The sequence below is a fragment of the Mesoplodon densirostris genome, chromosome 1 (assembly GCF_025265405.1).
Source record: "Mesoplodon densirostris isolate mMesDen1 chromosome 1, mMesDen1 primary haplotype, whole genome shotgun sequence".
Lineage (NCBI taxonomy): Eukaryota > Metazoa > Chordata > Mammalia > Artiodactyla > Ziphiidae > Mesoplodon > Mesoplodon densirostris.
In genome coordinates this window covers 232,876,364-232,902,841 of record NC_082661.1, presented here as the reverse complement: position 1 = coordinate 232,902,841, position 26,478 = coordinate 232,876,364, and the positions used below count along the sequence as shown (strand labels likewise).

Genomic DNA, 26,478 nt, shown 5'->3' with positions numbered 1-26,478 from the left:
TTTTTTAGTCTATTAGATTCCCTGGTATATTGTTACCATAATTTGGCTTGCATCTTCCTGTGTAATTTGTGTACATTTTTCAGAAATGCTGTTTAATTACCTCTATTGTTTCCTATGAAACTCAAATGGACATTCCTATAAAAGAACATTCTTTGAAATGCATTTTCTATATTATACATAAGTAGGGAGAAAAGGTTTTTCTGAAAGTATTAAATATCTTTTATTTTTACTTCTGTGATTTACCAAAACCCATATTGACTCTACTGGTCAACAGATGTTCTTATTCTTAACTAGAGAATATCCCATTTAATGTAGGAAGCCTCTTCAACATACACTCTTTCCTCAGAAGTTTACATTTCCCTTCTGGTGCAACCACTGTGGAAAACAATATGGAGGTTCCTCAGAAAACTAAAAATAGAATTACCATGTGATCCAGCAATCCCACTCCTGGGCATATACCCGGACAAAACTGTAATTCAAAAAGATACATGCACCGCTATGTTCATAACAGCACTATTCATAATAGCCAAGACATGGAAACAACCTAAATGTCCACTGACAGATGAGTGGATAAAGAAGACGTGGTATATATATACAATGGAATACTACTCAGCAATAAAAAAAGAATGAAATAATGCCATTTGCAGCAACATGGATGCAACTAGAGACTATCATACTAAGTGAAGTCAGAAAGAGAAAGACAGATACCACATGATATCACTTATATGTGAAATCTAAAATATGACACAATGAACCTAACTCTGAAACAGAAACAGAATCATGGACATAGAGAACAGACTGTGGCTGCCAAGGGGGAGATGGCTGGGGGAGGGATGGAGTGTGAGTATGGGGTCAGCAGATGTAAGCTTTTATATATAGAATGAATAAACAACAAGGTCCTACTGTATAGCACAGAGAACTATATTCAATATCCTATGATAAACCATAATGGAAAAGAATATTTTAAGAAGTATATATATGTAAAACTGAATCACTCTGTTGCACAGCAGTAATTAACACAACATTGTAAATCAACTATACTTCAATTAAAAAAAAAAGAAGAAGTTTACATTTCCCTTCCAATAGCCATAAGAAGTATATGATAGATTTCTCTACATTTACTTTTGAGATATTTGGGTAAAGAGACAGGTAAGCCACTTACATTTTTCATGACAAAGGCCAACACACACAGGCCTCTCACAAGTAGGACTGTTAGAATAACTTCTAGGGAACTATGAAATTCATATTAACTATGTAACCACCGTGGTACAGGGAGAGTTTAAAAGACAGACAGACAGCGTGGGGCTGGAAACATCCTACCTGCTTCCCGTCCAGCGTGCAGAGCCTCTTCACCACTCCTGAGTCCAGTTTAATGGCTTCGGTGATATCTGTTAAGACCTGTTCGAAGGAATGAGCAGTCTTCTTATTCAGAAGGATCCGCACAGCTTTTCTAGGCTTCACTCCACTTCGAATCACAGTCACTAATTTGGGTTTGATGAAATCTTTACTTTCCTTCACTTCACTCTTCACTGAGGAGGGAGCAGCCAAGGCTCGGGTGGTCCCACCCTTGATGTTCACAGACCAGTTTGGATTAACGTTTTTGGTGTAATCAACTTTACGAAACGGTTCATTCGACGCACACACGTAACTCTCACCTAAAAAGCAAAAACCAGTTTTATCAATGTGGTTGTCCCCACCACAGGAGCATTTTGCATGAAGCAAAAAGGCTAGAAGCCCATTAAGTGAATCCTCAACTTAACAGGTTTGGCATTCCACCCACACCCCTTTCTTTTCAATAGCATCCAGGTTGGTTTTGAGAGAACAGCATACATTAGCGTGAAATGCACTGGACGAAGAAACTAGAGATCTGGGTTTTATTCTGGTCAAATGTCACCCTGGATAGCGCAGCTTACGGGATCTTAGTTTCCCAACCAGGGATAGAACCCGCGCCCTCAACAGTGAAAGCGCAGTGTCCTCACCACTGGACCACCAGGGAAGTCCCTGCACTGTGCTTCCCAACATCAGTATCTGTAAAGGGACGTTGTTGAACCAGGTGAATTCTAAGGTACTCTCTACTTCCAAAAGTCCATTAACTAATTTAATTTTTAACGTCTCATTCTGGAAGAAATAACTGTATCACAGAATAATACATTCTCATGGAAATAAAACTGTCTTCCTCCTCCTTCCAATTATAGATTTCAGCCCTAATCAAAGAAAAGTTACTACAAAATTCACATAGCTGACTAAATTCACATATTCAGTTATATGATCATTTACTCAATTAATGAAGCACTGCAAAAATGAAGGGAGAGTTTTGACAGCTCAAAGAAACATATCGCAAGCATTTTTTCCTTAATGGAAGAATATGAATTTAAAATAGTTTAAATAGACAACCTTTTCACTGTCTACTTAAATGAGGAAGGATATTTAGTAGTTAAAATGATGTATTCATTATTCATGCAGCCTTCTGCTTAATTTTCACTAAGTAAAACATTAAAACTATAGTATTTGTCAATTGGTTAACTGATTCAATGTTCATTAATTTTAAGTTCCAAAACGTTATGCTGAAAAATCACACTTTTTCTCTCAGGACACTCAGAAGTCACCCACTTCTTTTTAGTCTCAACTTTCTGGCATGCAAGATAAAGGATTACACTCTAAAATTTTCTCCAAGGTATCTTCTAACTCAAAAAGAATTCATTATTTTTTCACACATGCAGTTTAATGGCCTCATTTTTAATATATAGATTTGCCGACAGGGAGAGAATATGCAGACAAAAGCATTTAAGATTTTGGTTCCTTAGGCAGTTATAGCTCTTGCTATTAAACAATAAATTCTTATTCTTTGTTAGACACTAGGCACCTACAAGATTGATTAGAAGCAATCAGTCTTCCCCCAACCACAGTCATGCTACTGTAGGGACTCTTGTTTAAGATTTGTTACCCCCCCGCCAACCTGTCACTTCTCCATTCCATCCATCCTGTTGAGGAACATCACTTCCTACTCACACTCCTCAGCTAGAAGCCTAGGCATCACCCCTCACCTGTCTGGCTTCCCTACACACTGCATTCTGACACCAAGTTCCGTCCACTCTACCTTCTAAATATTTCTAAAAATGCCCCTCCCCTCTGCCCTCAGCACCACCCACTTCCCACCTGGATCCATGCAAGAATCTTCTGTTTTCTACTCATTCCCCAGAGAGAGAACAAGTTTTCCAAATGATAGTGCATTTTATGTTACTGATACAGCTGAAAAAGTATATCCTAAAGTAATGAACCTTGATTCAGGGATAAAATACCACACTGTGAGAGAATTTTTTAAACTCTTACCAATACAAATTAAAACCACACTCACCAAAACAAGGAAAGGATAAACATCTCACTTTAAAATTAGACTTAAAGATATAAATGTGTTATGTATATATATATATATATACATATATATATATATCTCATACATGGAGATATGAAAAATAAAGCAGTCCCTGAGGTCCAGAATTGATCTAACATTCACAGCTAGACCTCAGTGTTACTATAACCTGATCTGACCTGTGGCCTTCTGTGGGATATCATCTTACAGAATATCTATATCAAATGAAGCCATTCTGAGACTATGATAAAGTGACACAAAAATAAGGTCACTCAATGAGTGATTGCCACTTCGTTACCAACTATAGCTTTTTCCTAAATCTAGTCTGCTCTCACTATAAATAGGATTTAGTGAGATATTCAATCACAGAATTGTCCTTCCTCTCACAGCACCCAATACTGAATGAGTCCCTGCTTCCTTGGAACCAAAGCCCAATTTCTATGACAGCTCTCGCAGCTCTTACTGAGCTGCCCTGAGGTATCCTATTATGTCCATTCTTCCTTACTGCAATGAGTAGCAAACTCAACTTGTTCACCTCCAGGTATGTTCTTGGTGGTCTTTAGCTGAAGAGAACTGAGATACATACACACACACTCAGACGTATTCATATTCTCCCTCTCTGTATCTCTAAAAGCAGTTCTTTGACCGTAAGACATTGGTGGGAAATCATTCTGTAAATTATGATCACATGAATACTACACAGAAGAGGATTTGTGTTACAGAGAACAAACTAGTGGTTACCAGAGGGGAGAGGAGTCGGGAGAGGGGCAAAGTAGGTGAAGAGGATTAAGAGTTACAAACTACTAGTTAGAAAATAGATAAGTCACAGGAATGTAAGGTACAACAAAGGGAATATAGCCAATATAGCCAATATTTTATAATAACTTTGTATGGTGTGCAATCTATAAAAATATCAAATCACTATGTTATATGCCTGAAACTAATATTGTTAGTCAACTATACTTCAAGGAACTTTTTTTTTTCTTAGGAGGATCTGTTTTCTGTATAGAAAGAGGATGAACAGAAGCAGGAAGTGGTGATACACCTTTACTGTTTTCACGCACAGTGCAGATTAGAAAGTCCTTCCACCTCCTTTGACGCTCTCCAGTGGCATGCCTATGGCTTCCTACCACCGACATCTGTTCAGAGACACTCTGCATTACTTCATGTTTAGCAGGTTGACAAACCAATGGTCAACAGTTGTGTAATACAACCTGGGTACTTGTTAACCATTAACTTTCATCCTTACGCAACCAAATGAACTGCCTCCTATTTAAGAGGCAAGAGGCTACTAAAAGCTAGGAACACCCCAATCTCTTGTTCTCTGAAAACCGTCATCCCTACAGATGTATTTCAGCCTGGGCCAATTTTCCCGCCTCTTCTCCCTTTTCAGTGACAAGGGTACCCTCCTCCTATTCAATGTTAAGTCTCTCGCAACATCTGGGTCCTTCCTGCTGCTCATGCTGAGGTTTCAGGCACGTTCTCCTTCTCTCCTCCATTTACCTACACAGGACTTGATAGAGTATCTCCCACTGTAGCACACACAGATCTTACCCTCTTCGTTCCTCGCCCCCTCCACCTAATGTGCTTTGGCTTCCATTCACTGCCCAGCTCCTCATCTGGTTTCTCCCACTTCCTCGCCCACAATCGGCTCTTAAGCCACTGCAGCATCACCTTTGCTCCCCATGCTCCCCAGGCTGAAACACCCTGATCCCAAGCACTTCTCTCCTAACTGCCAAATGCCAAGCACTTCTTGTAATTTCCCTTGGCGTCTTCTGAGGGCATTGGACACCAATCATGATTCTCGCCCTGCAGATCCTTTTCCTCCTCAGCTTCCAGGATCTAATTTCTTTTGGCTTACCTCTTACTTCTTTGGTAGCCCCTTCTCGGTCTGCTTTTCGGGACCCCCTTCTCCCCTGCATCCACTTCATCCTCCTTAGACTCTCTGGGGGCAGCCACATCCCACGGCTTCAATCACCACCCGGACTCTGAGGCATCTCCAGCCCAGTCCTTTCTTGAGTTCAAACCACTTCAAGAGCATCTCTATGAGATCACCTATAGCTGTCTCACGTGCCACAAGTCTAAAACTAACTTCACTCCCCATGATTGCCACCCAACCTCAAACACTTCTCTTCTGGAGCTCCCCAACTTAATGAAATCACCACCTACACAGTCACCCAGGCAAAACCCAAAACTCCTGTCTCTCTTCTTTTTGCCCCATATTCAACAGAGTTAGCAAAACTGCTGACTTGGTCTAAGCATCTCTGGAACCCATCCCCTTCAACCTTGCTCCCTCTCTTTTCTCCCCAGATTAGAGTAGCTGATGAGGCACACTCATCCTCCACAGAGCTGTCAAGACAGAATGGTACTGGCACAAAAACAGAAATATAGATCAATGGAACAGGATAGAAAGCCCAGAGATAAACCCACGCATATATGGTCACCTTATCTTTGATAAAGGAGGCAAGAATATACAGTGGAGAAAAGACAGCCTCTTCAATAAGTGGTTCTCAGAAAACTGGACAGGTACACGTAAAAGTATGAGATTAGAACACTCCCTAACATCATACACAAAAATAAACTCAAAATGGATTAAAGACCTAAATGTAAGGCCAGACACTATCAAAGTCTTAGAGGAAAACATAGGCAGAACATTCTATGACATGAATCACAGCAAGATCCTTTTTGATCCACCTCCTAGAGAAATGGAAATAAAAACAAAAACAAACAAATGGGACCTAATGAAACTTAAAAGCTTTTACACAGCAAAGGAAACCATAAACAAGACCAAAAGACAACCCTCAATGGGCTTCCCTGGTGGCGCAGTGGTTGAGAGTCCGCCTGCCGATGCAGGAGACACGGGTTCGTGCCCCGGTCCGGGAAGATCCCACATGCCGCGGAGCGGCTAGGCCTGTGAGCCATAGCCGCTGAGCCTGCACGTCCAGAGCCTGTGCTCCGCAATGGGAGAGGCCACAACAGTGAGAGGCCCGCGTACCGCAAAAAAAAAAAAAACCAAAAACCAAAAAGACACACTCAAAATGGGAGAAAATATTTGCAAATGAAGCAACTGACAAAGGATTAATCTCCAAGATTTATAAGCAGCTCATGCAGCTCAATAACAAAAAAACAAACAACCCAATCCAAAAATGGGCAGAAGACCTAAATAGACATTTCTCCAAAGAAGATATACAGATTGCCAACAAACACATGAAAGGATGCACAACATCACTAATCATTAGAGAAATGCAAATCAAAACTACAATGAGGGCTTCCCTGGTGGTGCAGTGGTTGAGAGTCCGCCTGCCGATGCAGGGGACACGGGATCATGCCCCGGTCCGGGAAGATCCCACATGCCGCGGAGCAGCTGGGCCCGTGAGCCATGGCCACTGGGCCTGCACGTCTGGAGCCTGTGCTCTGCAACGGGAGAGGCCACAACAGTGAGAGGCCCGTGTACCGGGAAAAACAAACAAACAAACAAAACAAAAAACTACAATGAGATATCATCTCACACCGGTCAGAATGGCCATCATCAAAAAACCTAGAAACAATAAATGCTGGAGAGGGTGTGGAGAAAAGGGAACACTCTTGCACTGTTGGAGGGAATGTAAATTGATACAGCCACTATGGAGATCAGTATGGAGGTTCCTTAAAAAACTAAAAATAAAACTACCATACAACCCAGCAATCCCACTACTGGGCATATACCCTTAGAAAACCATAATTCAAAAAGAGTCATGTACCAAAATGTTCATTGCAGCTCCATTTACAACAGCCAGGACATGGAGGCAACCTAAGTGTCCATCAATAGATGAATGGATCAAGAAGATGTGGCACATATATACAATGGAATATTACTCGGCCATAAAAAGAAATGAAATTGATGTTATTTGTAGTGAGGTGGATGGACCTAGAGTCTGTCATACAGAATGAAGTAAGTCAGAAAAAGAAAAACAAATACCATATGCCAACACGTATATATGGAATCTAAGGGGAAAAAAAAAGGTCACAAAGAACCTAGGGGTAAGACGGGAATAAAGACACAGACCTACTAGAGCATGGACTTGAGGATATGGGGAGGGGGAAAGGTAAGCTGTGACAAAGTGAGAGAGTGGCATGGACATATATACAGTACCAAACGTAAAATAGATAACTAGTGGGAAGCAGCCGCATAGCGCAGGGAGGTCAGCTAGGTGCTTTGTGACCACCTAGAGGGGTGGGATAGGGAGGGTGGGAGGGAGGGAGATGCAAGAGGGAAGAGATATGGGAACATATGTATATGTATAACTGATTCACTTTGTTATAAAGCAGAAACTAACACACCATTGTAAAGCAATTATACTCCAATAAAGATGTTTAAAAATGTAATCTGATACCTTTTGCCTGCGTCACTGCCTTTAGAAAGACCAAACTCCCAGCGTATCACATACCTCCATCTCGCCTCTCACCACTTTCCCACAGGCTCCTAAGTTAGTGTCGCACCAGCGTACTTGCACTTTCCTTCCAAACTCGTCACATCCTCTTATTCTCATTCCTTCTTATATGCTTGAAATAGCCTTCCTCCTCCTCTCTCCTTACCTCTTTTTTTTTTTTTTACTGACCAGTCAAGATTAATCACCCCAGCTAAGGAGGTAAAGCAACAGGAACTTTGATATATTGCTGGAACTTCTATGTACTTTAAATTAGTTCAATCACTTAGGAAAAACAGGTGGGCATTATCTAGTGATAGATAAGCTGACAACATATACGTTTCCACCCCAGGAAAATACCCTGGAGAAACTGCTGTATATGGGCACCAGAGTACACACACACACACACACACACACACACACACACACACACACACACACACTCACTCACTCATAGAATGGGCTCAGTAGCCAAAGATGATAATCAATCCACATATCCATCAGCAAGAGAACAGACACACAGATTGTGGTATATTCATATAATGTACTACTACTATGAGGTAATGGAAATGAACAAGCCAGCTATACACAACAACTTGGATGAATTTTACAAATAACGGTGATCAAAAGATAACAAAAGAATAGAATGCAGTAGGATTTAATTTCTTTAAGTTCAAAACTGACAAAAGTAAAACTATACTGATTAGGGATGCCTTCATCACTGGTAAAAAATATAAAGAAAAGCAAGAGTCAGGCTACCGTAACTTGGGAAGGGTTGTGACTAGGAAGGGACACTGGGAGAGCTTCTCGGATGCTGGCAGTACTCTCTCTTTCTTTCTTTTGTTTTGGGTGGGGAGCATGCCATGTGGCTTGTGGGATCTTAGTTCCCTGACCAGGGATTGAGCCCGGGCCCTGGCAGTGAAAGCGCAAAGTCCTAACCACTAGACAGCCAGGGAATTCCCAATACTCTATTTCTTGATAGTAGTCACAAAGGTGTTCGCTTCATAATAACTCACTGGGCTGTACATGTACGTTTTATGAATTTTCTATAGATATGTTTCATAATTTTAAAAAATTACGTCACTCTTGGGCTTCCCTGGTGGCGCAGTGGTTGAGAGTCCACCTGCCGACGCAGGGAACATGGGTTTGTGTCCCGGTCTGGGAGGATCCCACATGCTGCGGAGCAGCTGGGCCCATGAGCCATGGCCGCTGAGCCTGCGTGTCCGGAGCCTGTGCTCCGCAACGGGAGAGGACACAACAGTGAGAGGCCAGCGTACCGCAAAAAAAAAAAAAAAAAAAGTCACTCTTGGGTTCACTTATTGTATCCTGAGCCTATAATATGTTAACTTCTCATAATCCTTTATTCTTTAACTGTCTCTTCCGGTGGTTCTTAGAGAAGAATTTTTTTTTTCATCAGGTGATTTTGTTGTAGAAGCACAGATGCCCAGGCCTCACCACAGTTCAACTGAACCAGAATCACTGGAAGGTAGCACCAGAACCTGTGAGTAAGGCTTCCTAATTCACAGGTGACTCTGAACACAATCTCTGGTTACAAACTACTGCCGGGACTGGAAGCTCCTTGAAAACACTGACTGTCCCCTTCTTCATGTTACCCACACCTAGCCCAGCACCAACAGCAGGCACTGAAAAGATGTTTGTCAAAGTCATGACAAAAACGCATATTTCCAAAACAAACTTGTACGTCTCACGGTTTGGATTTGCATCACTTCTAGGTAAAACATTTGCACAGTGTAGGTGTTGACACCCAATGACCGTGAGAGGCTCAGGTCAGGCTCCTGAGGACATCATGTGTGGTCTGAGACACTCTTCGGTCATTCTACCTCACCAAAGGGCAAACAAAGCACAGAGGAAAACAAGCAGGCTGTGAGGGCTGCCTCGTACCTACCAAGTATTCTTTTTCACTTCACACCATCAAAGCACCAAGAGTCCATGGCACATTTTAGTCCAATAAATGCACTGTGTCTTTCAATCAATGGAACATGTGTGTGGGTGTGTATGGGTTTGTGTGTGTATTATATATAAAATACATTTTAATAGCTAAATCAAAATAATCCCTTAACATTTAAAATGTCAATTTACTGTTAGAAATTACGAACAGCTAAACGCACATTTACACAGTTGGAAGTTCCACAACAGACTGTTTTAGCCTACTTTTCTATCAGTGACTATGAAAGTCTCTTATCCACCTCTGTAAAAATACTTACATTAACTGCCTAAAACCACTAATGAGCTTGTAATTACAAAGTATTTTTGACATTTACGGCAGCAAATCAGTTATACAAAATTCGAACATTGAGACTATACCTAACTCTTGGAGCAGAAGCAAGCACTGAACTTTATGGTGAAAAAGAAAACTTGTTTACAAGTCTAAAGTGCAAGGACTATTTGTAGAGACATGGATGGACCTAGAGACTGTCATACAGAGTGAAGTAAGTCAGAAAGAGAAAAACAAATATTGTATATTAACACATATATGTGGAATCTGAAAAAATTGATATAGACTGTCTTTTTCCAAAGCAGAAATAGAGACACAGACATAGAGAACAAACGTATGGGATACCGAGGGGGAAAGGGGGGGTGGGATGAATTGGGAGACTGGGATTGACATATATATGATATTGACACTATGTATAAAATAGATAACTAGTGAGAACCTACTGTATAGCACAGGGAACTCTACTCAATGCTCCGTGGTGACCTAAATGAGAAGGAAATCCAAAACAGAGGGGATATGTGTATACATATAGCTGGTTCACTTTGCTGTACAGTAGAAACTAACAATATTGTAAAGCAACTACACTCCAATAAAAAAATAATAATAAAGTGTAAGGACTCATTAAGCTTAAGGAAAAGCCTCCCTACACACACACACACACACACACACACACACACACACACAGAGTTTTGAATATGGTAACAGAGAAAAGACAAAGAGGAAAGAAAAGAAAGTATGGCTGACACTTAAGGTCTAATACCTGCAAAAATCTTAAAAACTGGGCTTCCTTGGTGGCACAGTGGTTGAGAGTCTGCCTGCTGATGCAGGGGACACGGGTTCGTGCCCCGGTCCGGGAAGATCCCACATGCTGCGGAGCGGCTGGGCCTGTGAGCCATGGCCGCTGAGCCTGCACGTCCAGAGCCTGTGCTCCGCAACAGGAGAGGCCACAACAGTGAGAAGCCCGCGTACCGCAAAAAAAAAAAAAAAAAAAAAAAATCTTAAAAACCTAAATTCCTTCCCAACTTCTAAAATTGAGAAAGAAATTACTTCCAAAGGAATGTAACCAAGGAAAATAAATTTGGGTACGTTGCATCTACAAGATGGTTTGATGTCCTTAATGAAGTACAGCATCCATGAGACTGTCCTATTGGGTAGACAATAATGTGCATATCTCCATCTAAAGCACATCAAGGACACATTCCCACACCCAGCTGGTTCAGAAGAATACAGGGTAAAGAAAAGACAGACTGATTACTATTCTGTTGTGGCAAACAGCTTACTGGGTTTTCTACCCAAACTGTACAGTGCGCAGAATTTAACCTTATGGGAACCAGCATGGTAACATAAAGTACACTGTTCTCACCTGGATGCTGTTCCCTTCTGTACTCATTTGGTTTATCCGTGGACCACTGCTGGCGCATTCACAAAATGAATATAGCAGCCTTTCCTACAGGGAGGGGCTGAGGACACAAGATGAGATCTTTCACTCCTAAGACCAGTGCCCCTTCAACACATCTGAAGGCAACAGGCTGAAAACGACTGTGATACCTTCCACGGAGAAAGGTGTGGAGACGTTACACGGAACATCTGAATATGTAGGAAGAAGTATGTCCACAAATCCATGCTTCGGCATTGAAATTTGGGAGGAGTTAACTTAAGACCAAAGAAATTATGTAAAAGTAAAAACAAAAATGCTGCTCACTAACCAAAAAGCCTTAAAGCTTACCCACTGAAAAAAAAATTCTATCTAATCTCCTGGTAGGATGGAACCTACAGATCAGATCCGTTATTCGTCTTCTTGCTGCTCAAACCTGAGCCAACTGTATCCCACAATCTACAAGCGTTCACCTTGGCAATTTTAATTCTGCACTTTTTTTTTTTTGGCTGCGCCGCGTGGCTTGCGGGATCTGTTTCCCAGCCAGAGATAGAACCCAGGGCCATGGCAGTGAAAACCCAGAATCCTAACCACTAGGTAACCAGGGAACTCCCAATTCCATACTTAATTTGATGATAAGACTTAAAATGTTTATATCATCTTATTCTGGAACATCTGAATGTCTATTTCTAAATCAAATGCAGCCAGGCCGCTCCGTGCCCACAGCCTCAACTCCTTTGGCATCAGGTGGTGTAACTTTGCTGGGAGTTAATGAGGAAGAAGTGGACTTACTATATGTACAAGACATGCACAGAGAGTTAAGTCCAGAGAACATATTTTGCTCTGCGGGAATGAAGGCTTGTTAGCAGTGCAAAACTGACTCATCACACGGCATTCTGAAACACAGCGCACCAAACTCAGCGTTCAGCACCATGGTCACACTGGGAACAGTTTAGTTTGAGCAAAGAGCATCTGGAGCTTTATATTGCTATTTTCCATTTTTATTGGTTAGACAGTTTTGTTGGTTTTTAGGTTGTCTCGTTTGGGCTGTATTGGTGTGTAAGAGCTATATGCATAAGTACATCTACCTTTAGAAATATTTAAGTGACAATATATTTAAAGTAATTAAGGCAATGCTGGGCTTCTGCAACTTGGTTGTTAGATTTTTACATTGTTTTTCAATTTTAATTATCCCAAACCTTGAAAAAGTTTGAGAAACACTGCAATTTTAAGGATACTGAGAAAGAGATCTTCAAATCAAAATGTGCCCATCTTACACTTGTTTGTAAGTAAACTGGGGCATAATGGATATAGGGTCAGGCCTTCAGTTGGCTCATCATCTGAGTAGAGGTAAAAACCTCCCTCAACAGAGTTTCCCCAGCTTCTGGAGGTCTTTGCTTAAGACCTTCCTTCCTCACCACCACCCCCTCAACCCTTTAAATCTCACTATGGGTCTAAGAGGAAGACTTGGCTCCAGTTTTAAGCAAGTGATGATAGTGAGAATAGCTCAAAAAGATTCAGTGCAAGTGATGAAGGATTCAGAAACCAGATGTTTGTCAAAAAAGAGTAGTGATGTTTAGGGGATGGGCGGAAGGGGGAACAGTAAAGCATGACCACTGCCATAAAATGTCTGAAGGGCTGACGTGTAGCTCCATCTGGAGTCTTACGCAGCTCCAAACGGTGGGGAAGTTACAAGGACGCACATTTTGGTCTGAGATGCTGAGGACCACTCCCATTTATCGAAGAGACACTGCACACTAGGACTCTGCTAAGTGCTACAAGGTTCATGCAGAACCTTCCAGCTATTGGCCTTGATCACTAAACTAAGAAGAGATGAGTTTACGTCAGGCTATTTCTCAAGTTCGTTCTTTTGTAGAGGCTTGATGAAGAGTCTAACCAGTAGTAAGTTTCCATAGCTCCTTTTTCTTTTCCTGCTTCCTTAACAGATGAGGTAGAATACTGTCAAAAGACCAAGATAATGGACAAGGATACTGGGGAAGAGAGCGTCAATCACTGCCTTTCAGAAATAATGACACTGTTATTACATAAAAATTAACAAAGTAATCTGAAGTTTGTAAAACATACACAGTGAAGGAAGAAATAAATCAATGACAATTAAAAAACTTCTATTGTGATACATTTTGGTTGCAAGTGATTATAATTTAAGCAACATACAAACAAATGGTAACATAGTAGGTCAGAATTGTAGATTATTTTAGTTATGTTGAGACGTTAGTAAATGTTATAGTGTAATCAAAAGTACTAAAGTTGATCTCACAAATCAGTATTTTCCCATTCCTTGTCTTGAAGGTAGTAGCTTCTGACAAATTACAATATGGCCAGTCTACTGCTTCAGGCTGCAAGAAATATGGCAAACAGGGTAAAATAGCCTGGATTAGAGCAAAAATTATAGCATGTCAATGAATGAAATTCTAGCCTTAAATTATATTTCCAACTCATAGAATTTAAAAAGTATTGTAGAGGGACTTCCCTGGTGGCACAGTGGTTAAGAATCCGCCTGCCAATGCAGGGGACATGGGTTCAAGCCCTGGTCCAGGAAGATCCCATGTGCCCTGGAGCAACTAAGCCCGTGTGCCACAACTACTGAGCCTGTGCTCTGGAGCCCATGAGCCACAACTACTGAGCCCACAAGCCACAACTACTGAGCCCACATGCCACATCTACTGAAGCCCATGCACCTAGAGCCTCTGCTCTGCAACAAGAGAAGCCACCACAATGAGAAGCCTGCGCACCGCAACGAAGAGTAGCCCCCGCGCTCCACAACTGGAGAAAGCCTGCGTGCAGCAACGAAGACCCAATGCAGCCAAAAAACAAAAAAACTATTGTACAATGCAGATTGTATTTAAACTATATGTGAAATAAATTTTCTAAAGACAATGCTTAAAATAAGAATGCTAAAAGATGAACGAAACTAAGTCTTAGCTACGTCGGAGAACAAACTCAAAGCAGACACTGAAAATATTAGGGGGCTTAGAATAGTCCTGGGATTTAAACATACATTCAAAATAAAGGTACAAGAATTTGATTATGAAAGATGTCCAAAGAGAAAAATCAAGTCAGTCATCTCAGACACTAGTGAAATTGATAAATTGTTAACATACAAATACACTGCATCCCTTTTTTCTTGAATAAAAACTTATTTCAAAACTGAAATATGAAGGGGCAAGGAATATTTGCCTTTTGCATGACCTTATTTGACCTCTGCAAATCTAGCCAACTGTCCAGCTGGCTGTCTTAACTAAGAAAGATTTTTTAAAAACCAGTATCCACCTATTCCCACCCATCAAAATACCTTATATATGGCACAAAAGTAATCATCAAACATCAAGTGCCAGAAGTATTTATTGATAGGATAAATGAATTAACAAAATGACCATGGTCCCAGCCCTCAATGGGCCTGTACATAATTTTCCCTTTCCTGAGAAGATTCTAGGGGGAAGAGCCTCCTATAGGTTATTGAGGGTTTAAGAACTCCATCTAAACCCAGGTAACCACATTCAATCACAAAACCTGGCCAATTGTTAGAGACATGGAGCCAGACATATCATTTCTCTTTTCCACTTCCAGAAGCATTTCCCAAGATGGCTGAACTTTAAAGGGGAAGCAGCCTTAGCAATTACATGACCTTCCTCATTTTGCAGATAAGGAAACCAAAGTCAAGCAAGACAACTCTGCAGAATTTGAATGCACAGACCCTACTATGCCGGTGTATAGGATAATGTATGGTTCATTTCAGGAACCATACACAAAACATCCTAAAACTGTCTTTACATCTGCAGTGACTGACGAACTACCACCATCTCCATTTTCCAAATATAAATAACTAACAGGTTTGGCTGCAGCGGTGATGCAGCTCTAGATTGCTGATAGATGACCTATGCAAACTTCAGGGGTCAGAATGGACCCCATCTCACAGGTGGTAGAACATAGTAGTTAAGAATACAGAAGTTGAAAGGCCAAGGAGAAAGGCCTCAGGTTCCAGCCCTACCTCTTCTGACTGGTACAAGGGGACAATTTTTTATCCTCTGAGTCTCAGTCTCCCCAGCTGCAAAATGGGGAAGACAGGGCTTCCCTGGTGGCGCAGTGGTTGAGAATCTACCTGCCAATGAAGGGGACACGGGTTCGAGCTCTGGTCTGGGAGGATCCCACATGCCGCAGAGCAACTAGGCCCGTGAGCCACAACTACTGAGCCTGTGCTCCACAACAAGAGAGGCTGCGACAGTGAGAGGCCCGCGCACCGCGATGAAGAGTGGCCCCCGCTCGCCACAACTAGAGAAAGCCCTCGCACAGAAACGAAGACCCAACACAGCAAAAATTAATTAATTAATTAATTAATTAATTCCTATCCCCAACATCTTCTTTAAAAAAAAAAAAAAGAAAAGAAAAATAATTACCAGGAAATAAAAATAGAATCTGGGTAATAAAATAAAGTCTGACCTTAAAAAAAAAAATGGGGAAGACAATGCAGCCCTATTCCGTAAGGGATAACAAGGGTGAGATAAAACACAAAGTATCTCACACAATGATTGCATATAAAACATCTAAAAAATGGTAGCAATGTTGAGAAGAATAGGATCCCTAATCCTTAGGGTAATGGTTTACTTTATCAACAGAAGAGACAAAAACAGAAGTGGTAGGAGCATGGGCGAGTAGGGATGAGAAGAGACCTAGCCAGGCAGTACAGACCCAGAGAAACTCCCCTGGCCCTCTCTACAATGAAGAAAGCAGTTTGACAATCACTAGTCAAGGGAATATCTAGTTTCCCTGATTTCATATGACAGGGCCATAAAGTGTCCATTTCCATAGTTTAAACCCTCATGAAATAGGGATCTTTTCTTATAACTACCAGTGTATCATTCTGTCTGACCCTCATCTCATAAATGCTCTCCCAAGTATTTCCCTTCTTCCCCCAACCCTTTAGAATTCTTTATTCTGCAAATGAAAATTTCTCTTCCCATTGCCTGTGGAAAGAGCTTATTATGCAGCTGCGTTACAGCAGACCTGAGTTCCCCTGTTTTGAGGAAATGAGAAGAAGAAAACAATCAGATTTAGAGACGCAAGTACTGAGGAAAAGTCATTCTCTCCCCAGCGATGAGTCAGCAGAGCATCTCTGATTTATCTGGAATATAATCCAATTTTTCAAAATACATATTTTCACAAATACATAGGAACAACCCTATTCAAACTTAATTCATATAAAACTTCCCTTGATAATCAAGAGACTTAGAGGTAAAGTCATTTCCTGGGCTACTTATTTAATGAACTTACTGTGTCCAAGATCCTTAACCTCACGACATGCTTAGTCTAGTGCAAAAAAACAGACCCAATATACCTCTAATTATAAAGGTAAGTGTTACAATAGAGGAAAGGAAAAATGCTGTGAGTAAGAAAATGGCAGAGTTCTAAGCTTGACCTCAGGCCTTGGCTCCAACATCTGTTCCTCTGGGAATCCTTTTCCATTGAACTGGCCAGTGTGGTCCTCCTGCCCCACCTCATTACCACTTCACTTACAGCCCTGAAGCTGGAACCATCGTCTGTGTGTGTGTGTGTGTGTGTGTGTGTGTGTGTGTGTGTGTGTGTTCACTCTCTCTGTCCCTCTAGAATGTGAGCATTCTAGAACTGTACCCCCAGCACCTGAAACAACAACAACTATGCTCTCAATCGACAACAGTTTGAGACCAATGCCCCTGAGGTCTGGGAAGAGATTTCATAGAAAGATGATATTTGAAGAGGGTCTTGGACCTAGGAGGATCTAGGAGTCTGCCAGGTAGAGAAGGTTTTGCAGACTGATGATTCAACATTAAACTGCTATGTCCAATCATCATGCTTGCCTTATATAAACGTGTACTGCTTTTGACTACTATGTGCAAATACCTTACATCTCATGGGTTTATGTTGCGTTCCTCAGTATAACAAGTTCCAAGAGCTCAGTTTCTATTATTACTCTAAATATCTATCACTCAAGGGGATAAAACCTATAATCTGAGTTCTTATTCATTTTTACTTAAATGTAACTTAAAAAATGTAACTTTAATTTTTACTTAAATGTAAACTCATTTTTACTTAAATATAACTGTCACCATATTTTGGTTTAACACCTTCAAGGAGATTGAATAACCAAAGAGTTTCAATAAACTAGGCTTAGTAGGAGAACCTCAAAAACTTCAAATGCTTGATTTTCTTAGAACTTTATGTTTCTTAAATTCAAGTTAATTCCAGCTAATTTTCAAGTTAACTTAATGGAAGAATGGAAGTATCACCTGTCAAAATAATCAAAATTCTCTCACATGCCAAAAAATCCAATCAGTTAATTTATTGTTGACTGAGGAGTAAAAGGTATAAACAACATAAAATGACATATTACTTTGGAACGAAAGAGGCAGAGACGGGTAGCTCTTCATGTTTTGGCTCCTGTCAAATACTTCATCAGAGCCATATACCCACTCCCTGCTGTGTAGGACATTTGCAGCTTTGTCAATTTTCCGGAAGATAGGTTCTGGGTAGGGAAAGGCAGCCCAGGCCATCAGACACTCAATAAATAACCACTTAGGCAGGGGAAGGGTATATACTTTTAGACCAGAAAGGAACTAACTTAGGTGACCTGCCAACCTCTCTTTCAACAGAAAAGGTCACTAAGGCTGAGAACAGAGGTGAATTTTTCTCAAATCCGCAGAACCTAGGGACCCCAACTTGGTCACGCATTGTTTCTAATGTGCTTGGGCATCTCTCTTTGGGACATCAAAATAATTATAGCTTAAATGTTCCGAAGAAGAGAACACTCATGGAAAAAAAAAAAAAAAAACAAACTAAGACCAAGAGTTCTGACTGAGAACTTAGGAACGCGCCATCCAGACATCTTCAGTTGTCTAACAGAGATGTGACACGGTTGGCTAGCTCATGGCTTCAGACAGCTTAACCTGATCTTCCAGGTACTGACTGCTATGACGCACAGTCCTCCTTTGAGAGAAGGTCCCCATCCAGTTGTAAAGACTAAACGGGATTACAGGGATGCACAGCACTAACTCATTGAAATTAACGCAGCAGGGGAGCTAAAACAATAAGCTCAAAATGCCTGCTGGTTTAGCGTAGCGCAGGAGTACCAGCCTACACCTGAACAGTTTTTGGTCTCCAGAGACTCTCAAGGGCAGAAGAAAAAAATCTGGGCCATGCAAATTTCTTTTGTCATCTGAGTTCAATGGGACTGAGGCTCTGAGTGAGTGTTCATGCCTAGCTATCTTGAGTCATCATTTTCTATTCTCCACTGAAAACATTTTAGAAAAAAAAAACGTTTTGGAAAAAAACAGTATCTCCTAAAGTACAAATTTCATGGAATGGAAGAGGCAAATGAGAGATCAGCTGCACATAATGGTGTAAAAAATACTATCAGAGAATCTTTATTAAAAATGATGAACTAAGATGAAATAGTCAATTTTGACAACATGGGAAATACTACAGGCCTATTCTTACTGATGCAAATAATAACTACACAGGTAGCTGGTTAGTTCTTCTGCATGATAAATCTGAACACTCAAGTACACAATTTTAACTAAAAGTTGAAACTATTTAAATTCTTGAATAGTTGATAGTAAACATTGATGGTTCTTTTCTTAAAAACTGCCTAGAAACAGGGTATTCCACTCATTTTGTGGGAAATTCAAGACTTAGACAAAGATCTATTGTCAGAGAGAATGCCACTATGACAAAAGAAGTGCTCAAATTTTCTTTTGCAGTATTTGTAGTATATTTAATAAAATGTAATTTTATTATATTTGAAACAAGTGGGCAATTGGCTATACTAGGGAAACATTTCCATGGTGCAAATATTTGTGTTCTATCATTATTTTTCATATTGTGGTGTAATTTGGACTCTACATATGCTTATGGTTCCCCCTCCTCCACAAATCAGTGAATGAATGATTCAAAGGATATTTATCAACCTTCAATTTATAGCTGAACCTACAGTTTGAGTTAGACTCAGTGGACCATGCACCACTTGGGCAATAACAAACTCAACGTACAATATGTGCACTCAACTAATATGCATAATGGACACCTTGACCATCTTCCCTAGGATCATGTTCACCTCTGGAGTACGTTCGTTTCATGTAGCAAATACACTGTTAAAATTACTTCTGAGAAGGAAAATTACTTCTGAGAAGAATATTAAAACTACTGTCCTTCCTCAGACCACACCAGGCACAGTATCCCAAGGGCATGTGAGTAATGAGTGTTTAAGTAAAAAAGGCATTGCCTTGATCCTTCCACAGAGCTACTAATCTAGCTTCGGGTCAATCAGAAAATGCGTTACTCAGTTTTGAAATATCTAGGCAAATGTAGCTTTTAAGTATGTAACAGGATAAAGCAATAAAGCCCTTTTAACAATGTATCTTCATTTTATTTATACTCCTCTGGTTGTCATCACCTCCTCAGGAAGCCTTTAAAACCAAAACACTCAAGTGAGCAGGAGAATTTGTGAAGTCACTCACACACACACACACACACACACACACACAAAAGACAACTTAGTTTTGGCTGGGTCCTCATTTAGCCAAGGCAGGGAAGACTTTTGGTAACAGTGACTAAATAGAATCTCAACCACTTTCAGGACTCTGCAGTGTGGCTACATCAATTTATTAAAAGTGAATTGTAGATGAAAGGGCATATACTGCAGGTCCTGTATGACAAGGCATGTTGCTTAAGTTTCCTCATGTGTAAAATGGACAGTGTCTTCAGAACATAAGAACATGATGTGCTAATATAAGAAAAATAGTTGGCTTCAAGTTCAGTTTCCTTCCCCTGCCAAGCCAACATTGCTATGACTACCATAGCAATATGTGCCATTTGCATTAAGAAAGATGCATGAGAGCAGACTGTATATAAACACACAGTCAGCACATACTTGGGTTCTGTCTGATCTTTATGGGTGGTGTTTAGTTCTGGATATAGGTTCTTAACTACTAGTAGTGCTTTCTCTCCCTGAAGTGAAAAAAGAGTAAATACTGCAGGAATTCAAGGATGACACAACATACAGCCAAGCAGTCCCTTCGAGTCAAGCATGGTTGACACCCTAGGCCTAATTTATAAGGGGCCCCACCTGCTGATTCCAATGGCCTTTGTCACCCTAACTAGCTACTTTCAGTAGGGAAGGATGCAGGAGAGATTGACCTTGATTCACCTCATTACCAACCAAACGTGGAAACCCTTAAGCACAACGGTTCTCAATCTCTGCAGCACATTCAAATCTCCTGAGGAGCTTTGAAAACTCCAGATGCCCCGACCACACGCCAAACCAATTACATCCAAGTATCCGGGGATGGGACCCAGACACCCATATTTCTTAAAGTCCCCAGTGATCCAAGATGCAACCAAGGTTGAGAACCACTATCTTGGATCGCCCCTCCTGACCTCATGGAACTTCTGCTGCAAGGCAAACCAGGAAAGCCAATCTAGAGTGTTTCACAACCACGGCTTCTGAGTAGAGCAGGTGCAACAGGGTCCTGAACGCTGACACACAGGTGCCGGCACTGAGCTCCACACAGAGGGCTGAACAGACAGCTTATGAGCTAGAGGGTTACCCAGATCCTCACATGAGACTTTGCACTTCAAAAAAGCAAAAAACAAAACAAGTCCGCCTATCTTAAGAAATGTCACCAAATCCCGTTAGGATTTCTTTCTTTCTTTTCTAAGGCAAATCTTTTGGGAAGGACAGTCAGAGTATATGTGGAAGCGCGCCCCACCCATAGAGCCTGCGGAAAAGAAGACAGAACCGCACAACTCCTGCGGCCGCCTCGAAAACCCCCCGCAGGCTCCCCCAGCGCCGGGAGAGCGCGTGCACCTGTCGGCACGCGGGGCCGCACCTGCCGCGCCGGGCCCTTCCCTCCTACCTTCCAGCAGCTCGTCCAGGCTGGTGACCTTCCGGCTGCCGTCGATGGTGTAGATGGTGCGGACACCCTGGGGCAGGTTCACGTTGTCCGACAGAGAGCGGGTGAGCTCCATAAGCAGCGCATCGAAGGACCGGAAGCGGTCGCCGGAGATGGCAAACACCAGGCCCTTGAAGTAGCGGTCCCCATTCCGGTAGAAGCGCGCCTTCTTGGCCTTCTTCTCCGAGCTCAGGGCCTGCAGGGTCCGCGTACGGTAGAAGCTGCAGTGGGCACTGTGAGCCGGGCTGGGGATGAGCCCGTTCCCCTTGGGGCCGGAGCTGCTGCTGCCCCCGGAGGAGCTGGGCGCCCCTCTCCGCGACCCCGGCCGCGGCCTTTTGTCCCGTTCCTCAAAGTGCTCCAGCTCGATACTCCTGGTGCTGGCCATCGCGGCTGCTCCAGGGGCGCCCCCACGAAACACGTCCCAGCCAAAGCCTGCAGGTAGCCCAGGGTCAAGGCGAGCACCGGCTCAGGGACGTCTAACTGCGAGCAGCCTCAGAGCGCCGGGACACCCAGCTCTGGCATCCCGCCCTCTCCTCGCAGGTGGAGCCGCGGAGGCGCCGGCCGGCCCGCGCCCCCCTAAAAGTGGCCGCAGCGCCGAGCTGCCCAGCTCATTGTCCGGCGCGCCTCGCTCTGTCCCTCCCGCTCGCCGGGGAGCCCCACGCCCCCCCAGGCGCCTCCTCCACCGGGCCACGCCTCACAACTCCCTCCCGGGAGCCCGCCGGCCGCCGCCAAGTTGGGCCGCCCGAAGCTCGCCCCGGGCCCGCGGGCGCGCACAAAGCTCGGGCGCCCGCCGCGGCTCGCGTCCGCCCGCCGCTCCCGGGAGATCCGAGGGGAAGCAAGGAAGGGAGGGGGAGGGGCCGCGAGCGTGGGAGAGGCGCCGCTGGGGCGTCGGCCCGGCTCCGGCCCCGGCCCGCTCACGCGCCCGGCCCGAGGCCCGGAATGCCGCGCCGCCGCCTCGCTCGCCTCCAGGCCCTGCCCGAGGGGCGGCGCGCGCTGGCTGGGGCCGAGAGCACGGTGCAGGCCAGTCCCTCCCGGAGTCTGGCCCTAGCGGGAAATAACGCAGCCCGCCTCCCCCGCAGCCGGCCGGCCCGGCCCACCCGCGAGCATCCGCCCCCGGGCCCGACCGCACCGCCTGCCCGGCCCGCTGTCAGGGCTGGAAGGGGCTTCTTGCTCCCCGAGGGATGCCAAACCCCGGAGGGAGAGAGGTGGGAGAGGAGGCTCTGCAGCGCGAGACGATCGGCCCCTTCAGGGTCCTAGGCGGCCCCGCCCGCCTGACAGCCCCAACCCCGCTCCACGCGCTGATGGGCGCAGCCGCGACGCGCGCTCCTCCGCCTGGGAAACGGAACCGCGCAGGTCAAAAAAACTACAAAGGAAGGAGATTCAAGGGCAGGGATCACATCCCTTAGCCAGCCTCCAAATGAGGAGCCGAGGCTAAACTAGGGCAGGAACCTGAAACATGGCATTGAATTGGGGCACACTATTTATTTTTTAAAAGGAAATCTGGAGCTTTATTTAAAAATCCTTTGATAAAACAATTTCCGTTGCAGATTCGCTAACATGGTACGTTCAGTAACTTTGAATGAGTGAATGATCAGAAGTTATTGTTTTTTGAGGAATTTACTTAATTAACAAATATTTATTAAAGCATGCAATGTGCCAGGCATTGTCTCCGTCGCTGGGGATGCATTCGTAAACAGAAAATCCCTGCACCCCACCCCCCCTTACATTCAAGTGATGTTTATTGTTGTCAGTTTGAGCTTCTCATTAAGTAATAGGTCTAACATTTGTAAGCACCCGTCATACTCGAAGTCTTAATTTAGTAGTGCCTGGTCAACAGTAAAGGCATATTCCCCAAAGGCTTGTGAGAAATATTAGTTACTTCCCTTTTACCATTAGGGAAAGATGAAACTAAAAGAAGTTTGGTCCTAATCTGACAGGTGGGTAAGTTACCCTGAAACCTTAGGTTATTCACCACCTGCTCTCTGAGTGGCCCTAGACAGCAAATCTAAACCGACCTGTAAGGTAAGAACATGGATGCTTTTCTTGGAATGAACTAAGTCCTGGAAGAGTATGAATAAGAGAAGGCAGAGATATATGCAGTAGTTCTTCAGCAGCTGTGAAGCTGCCCTGGCATGCAGTGCCCCAGAAGATTCCTGCTTAGTGCACCATAGTTCCCCCAGGGCAGTCTCAGGGACACACCTGGGCGTACATGACTTCTAGAACCAGGACTGGAACATGGGAATTCAGGGCTGATCTGAGGCTTCAACATAGTTTTCCAGGGGAAAAACTGTGAAATATAATTAGGTCCATGGCCATAATAGACCTTAACACAGACCAATTAAATCAGAACTTCTGGGGATGGACTTCTCCAACAGTAGTTTTTGGAAGTGCTTCTAATGCACAGCCAGCGTTTCCAACTATAGGCTGTAACATTAGTATTCAAACAGATCAGTGCTGCTTCTCAAACTCTGATGTATACTTATATATAGTAGGGGAAATCCCATAAAATGTAGATTCTGATTCAGTAGGTCTGGAGTGGAATTTGAGATTCTGTATTCCTAATAAGCTCCCAGGTAATGCCAATACAGCTGGTCTTAGTACAACACTTTGAGAAACAAGGAACTAAATGGCAAATTTCTTGAGATAAGGGCTTGTTAAGTACTAGTAACTGCAGAGCCTTTCAACTTTGTAAATGGCTTAAAATGGGTGTGTTCATTTGTTTTGCTCTTACTCTTTCTTGAATAAAAGCCCACTTTGTAATCTATTGCTGTAGTAACAAATTATCCCACACCTAGTGATTCAGGAAAATAAACATGTATTATCTCAGAAGTTTCTGTGGGTCAGGAAGCTAGGAACAGCTTCCCTTGACGTCTCATGAGACTGTAATCAAGACATTGATTGGGGCTGCAATCATCTAAAGGTTTGACTGGTGCTGCAAGATCTAAGATGGTTGGTAGGAGGCCTAGGTTCCTGGCCATGAGCACCTCTCTGTAGGGTCGCTTGAGTGTTATCACAACATGTCAGCTGGCTTTCTCCAGTGCAAGCTCCCAGAGAGAACACGGTGGAAACCAAATGTCCTTTATGAGGTAGGCTTGGAAGTCATACACTCTCATTCCTGCAATAGCCTGTGTAACCTTACACAGGTTGGCCCTGTTTAATGTGGGAGAAGACTATACAAGAATGACTACCAGAAGCTCATTGAGGTCACCTTGTAGGCTGGTAGCACAGGTGCAATCAAACAAGCTTTAGGACATAAACACATTTTCTCACTCAAAGATTCCTGATAAAAGATTTCACCCTTCTTAAATAGTGAATACAATGATATAATATGCCAGTATTTTAGCATGATTCCCAAACATTATATCCCTAAGTTAACAAAGATTACTGCTTTTCAAGAGGGACTGGGGGAGAAGAGAAAGTATTTCCAAAGCTGTTACCTAATTTTAAAAACTGTTTTGTTCTTGCTCTTTGCATTAATTTGTTTGAAGAACCTTCTCTGACCTTCATATAAGAATTAAGATGCAATTACCTTTCATAAGATAGTTGCTTAGTGAATATGGTATATATCAAGACCCAGCTGGCCAAAATTTGAAGATTTATTGGGGCAGAAAAAAATTAGTTTCAGCATTACAATTCTAATGCCAACAAAATTTGAGGGTTCTAGGTAGGCAGGTATTAATTTGGGTTGTTACTTCATGGTTTAGAGTTTATAGAGCCAAAACAAATTCTCCCCTTTCACGGGGTTGCAGAATGTGCAGAGTAAGATATTTCAACTGGCATGTCCTTTGCTGAGATGCCCCCTTTCTTTTCTAACCAAGAAACACTACCTGGGACTTCCCTGGTGCTCCAGCGGTTAAGACTCTGTGTTTCCACTGCAAGGGGCATGGGTTCAATCCCTGGCCCGGGAACTAAGATCCCACATGCCGCACTGCACGGGGCGGCCAAAAAAAGAAAAAACACTATCTGATTTGCTAAGCATTCATCCTTCCAGAGATGATCTATTTCTCCTTGGTGGTTGCCTGCTCTGTCTGCCAGGTCATGATCTTAGGGGCTTTACTAGGAGGGGCTGGCTCTACCGCTTTACCATCTGGAAGCCTGCCTTGACCATTGCGCCTGTTGGTTGTGAATTCTCTATACCCTTTCCTAACCCCTCTTAGTCTAACAATTATCTGAATAAAACCTGCTGTGCAGAGAACTTAAAAAATGGCTTCATCTCTATGCTACAGAGAATCCAAGAATTTCAATCCAAAATCTCTTCTCCATTTTTTTTTTTTTTGCAGGGTTAGAAAGGACTCCTTTCTGCTCTTGATATATAATAATTTTAAATCATAAAGTATCTAGTGCACATGAAAACTTTCTTGATGCTATCCAAGAGGGATCTTCTAAAAACCACTTGGGGCAGAAACATTCAACCAGGCTTGAAGGAAAGGTAATTAATTGTTCTTTGTTCTCTACACTTCTCTTCAGATTTCACAGATTAGCAATACAATTTTACAGTTTTACGGCTGCTTTTAGCCAAGTGGTAACTCCCTCCCCCAGCCCCCTCACTCCCCCATCTCCACCTTGATTAAGAAATACCATAACGATTTTTATTTGGCATAATTTGTTTAAATGAGATTTATTTATTCCATACTTCCTTATGCAGCTTTACCTAAGAAACTTGCATTGAACATCTCCTGGTTTTGCTTCACGCTACTTCACTTCTCAAATGCATTGGCTAGTCTTCACTTTTGGCCAGAACCTTCTGCTTTTAGAGGCAGTTTTCCAGCTACTCCATTACTTATTACATAAAGGGTGCTTACAAACGTTTTAGGCTGAGACTTTCTGCTCTCTCATGTTTTCATTTCTGTTCACTGCGTGCCAAGCGTTTCTCCCAGAAGCAAAAGTGATGAAACAACTATTTTCAGTGAAAGGGCCCAGTGACTATGAACTTGAATTTTTGAAACTTAGCATTATTTTTTATTTCATAATCTTTAATGGTTATAAATTCTAGTGTTTTCTGTCGCACTTTAACGGGAAAGAGTATAAAGCCAGGAGGTTCAGAAAGAGACTCTCTACCCCTACCTACCCCTAATCTGCACCCAGACTGGAAAAAGATTCCGACGAACTCTTCTCTCATTTTTTGTTTCACCTTGGGAGCTTTGCTGTCC

The 26,478-nt window shown here is 42.8% G+C and overlaps 1 protein-coding gene across 11 annotated transcripts in view; it reads right to left on the bottom strand.

Moving 5' to 3' along the window:
• Nucleotides 1–22,626, bottom strand: part of DCLK2 (doublecortin like kinase 2) — a 170,615-nt gene extending 147,989 nt beyond the window's left edge. For all 11 annotated transcript variants that reach the window (XR_009534088.1, XR_009534089.1, XR_009534091.1 and 8 more), the window contains exons 1-2: nt 21,293–22,626; nt 1,321–1,655 (exon numbers count right to left, since the gene is read on the bottom strand). Coding sequence is in view for 7 of the 11 variants with exons in the window: in XM_060116201.1 (XP_059972184.1) it covers nt 1,321–1,655; nt 21,293–21,713 (756 nt within the window). In the remaining 4 variants the exon portion in view is untranslated. The remainder of the gene's footprint in view (nt 1–1,320; nt 1,656–21,292) is intronic.
• Nucleotides 22,627–26,478: the final 3,852 nt, after the last annotated feature.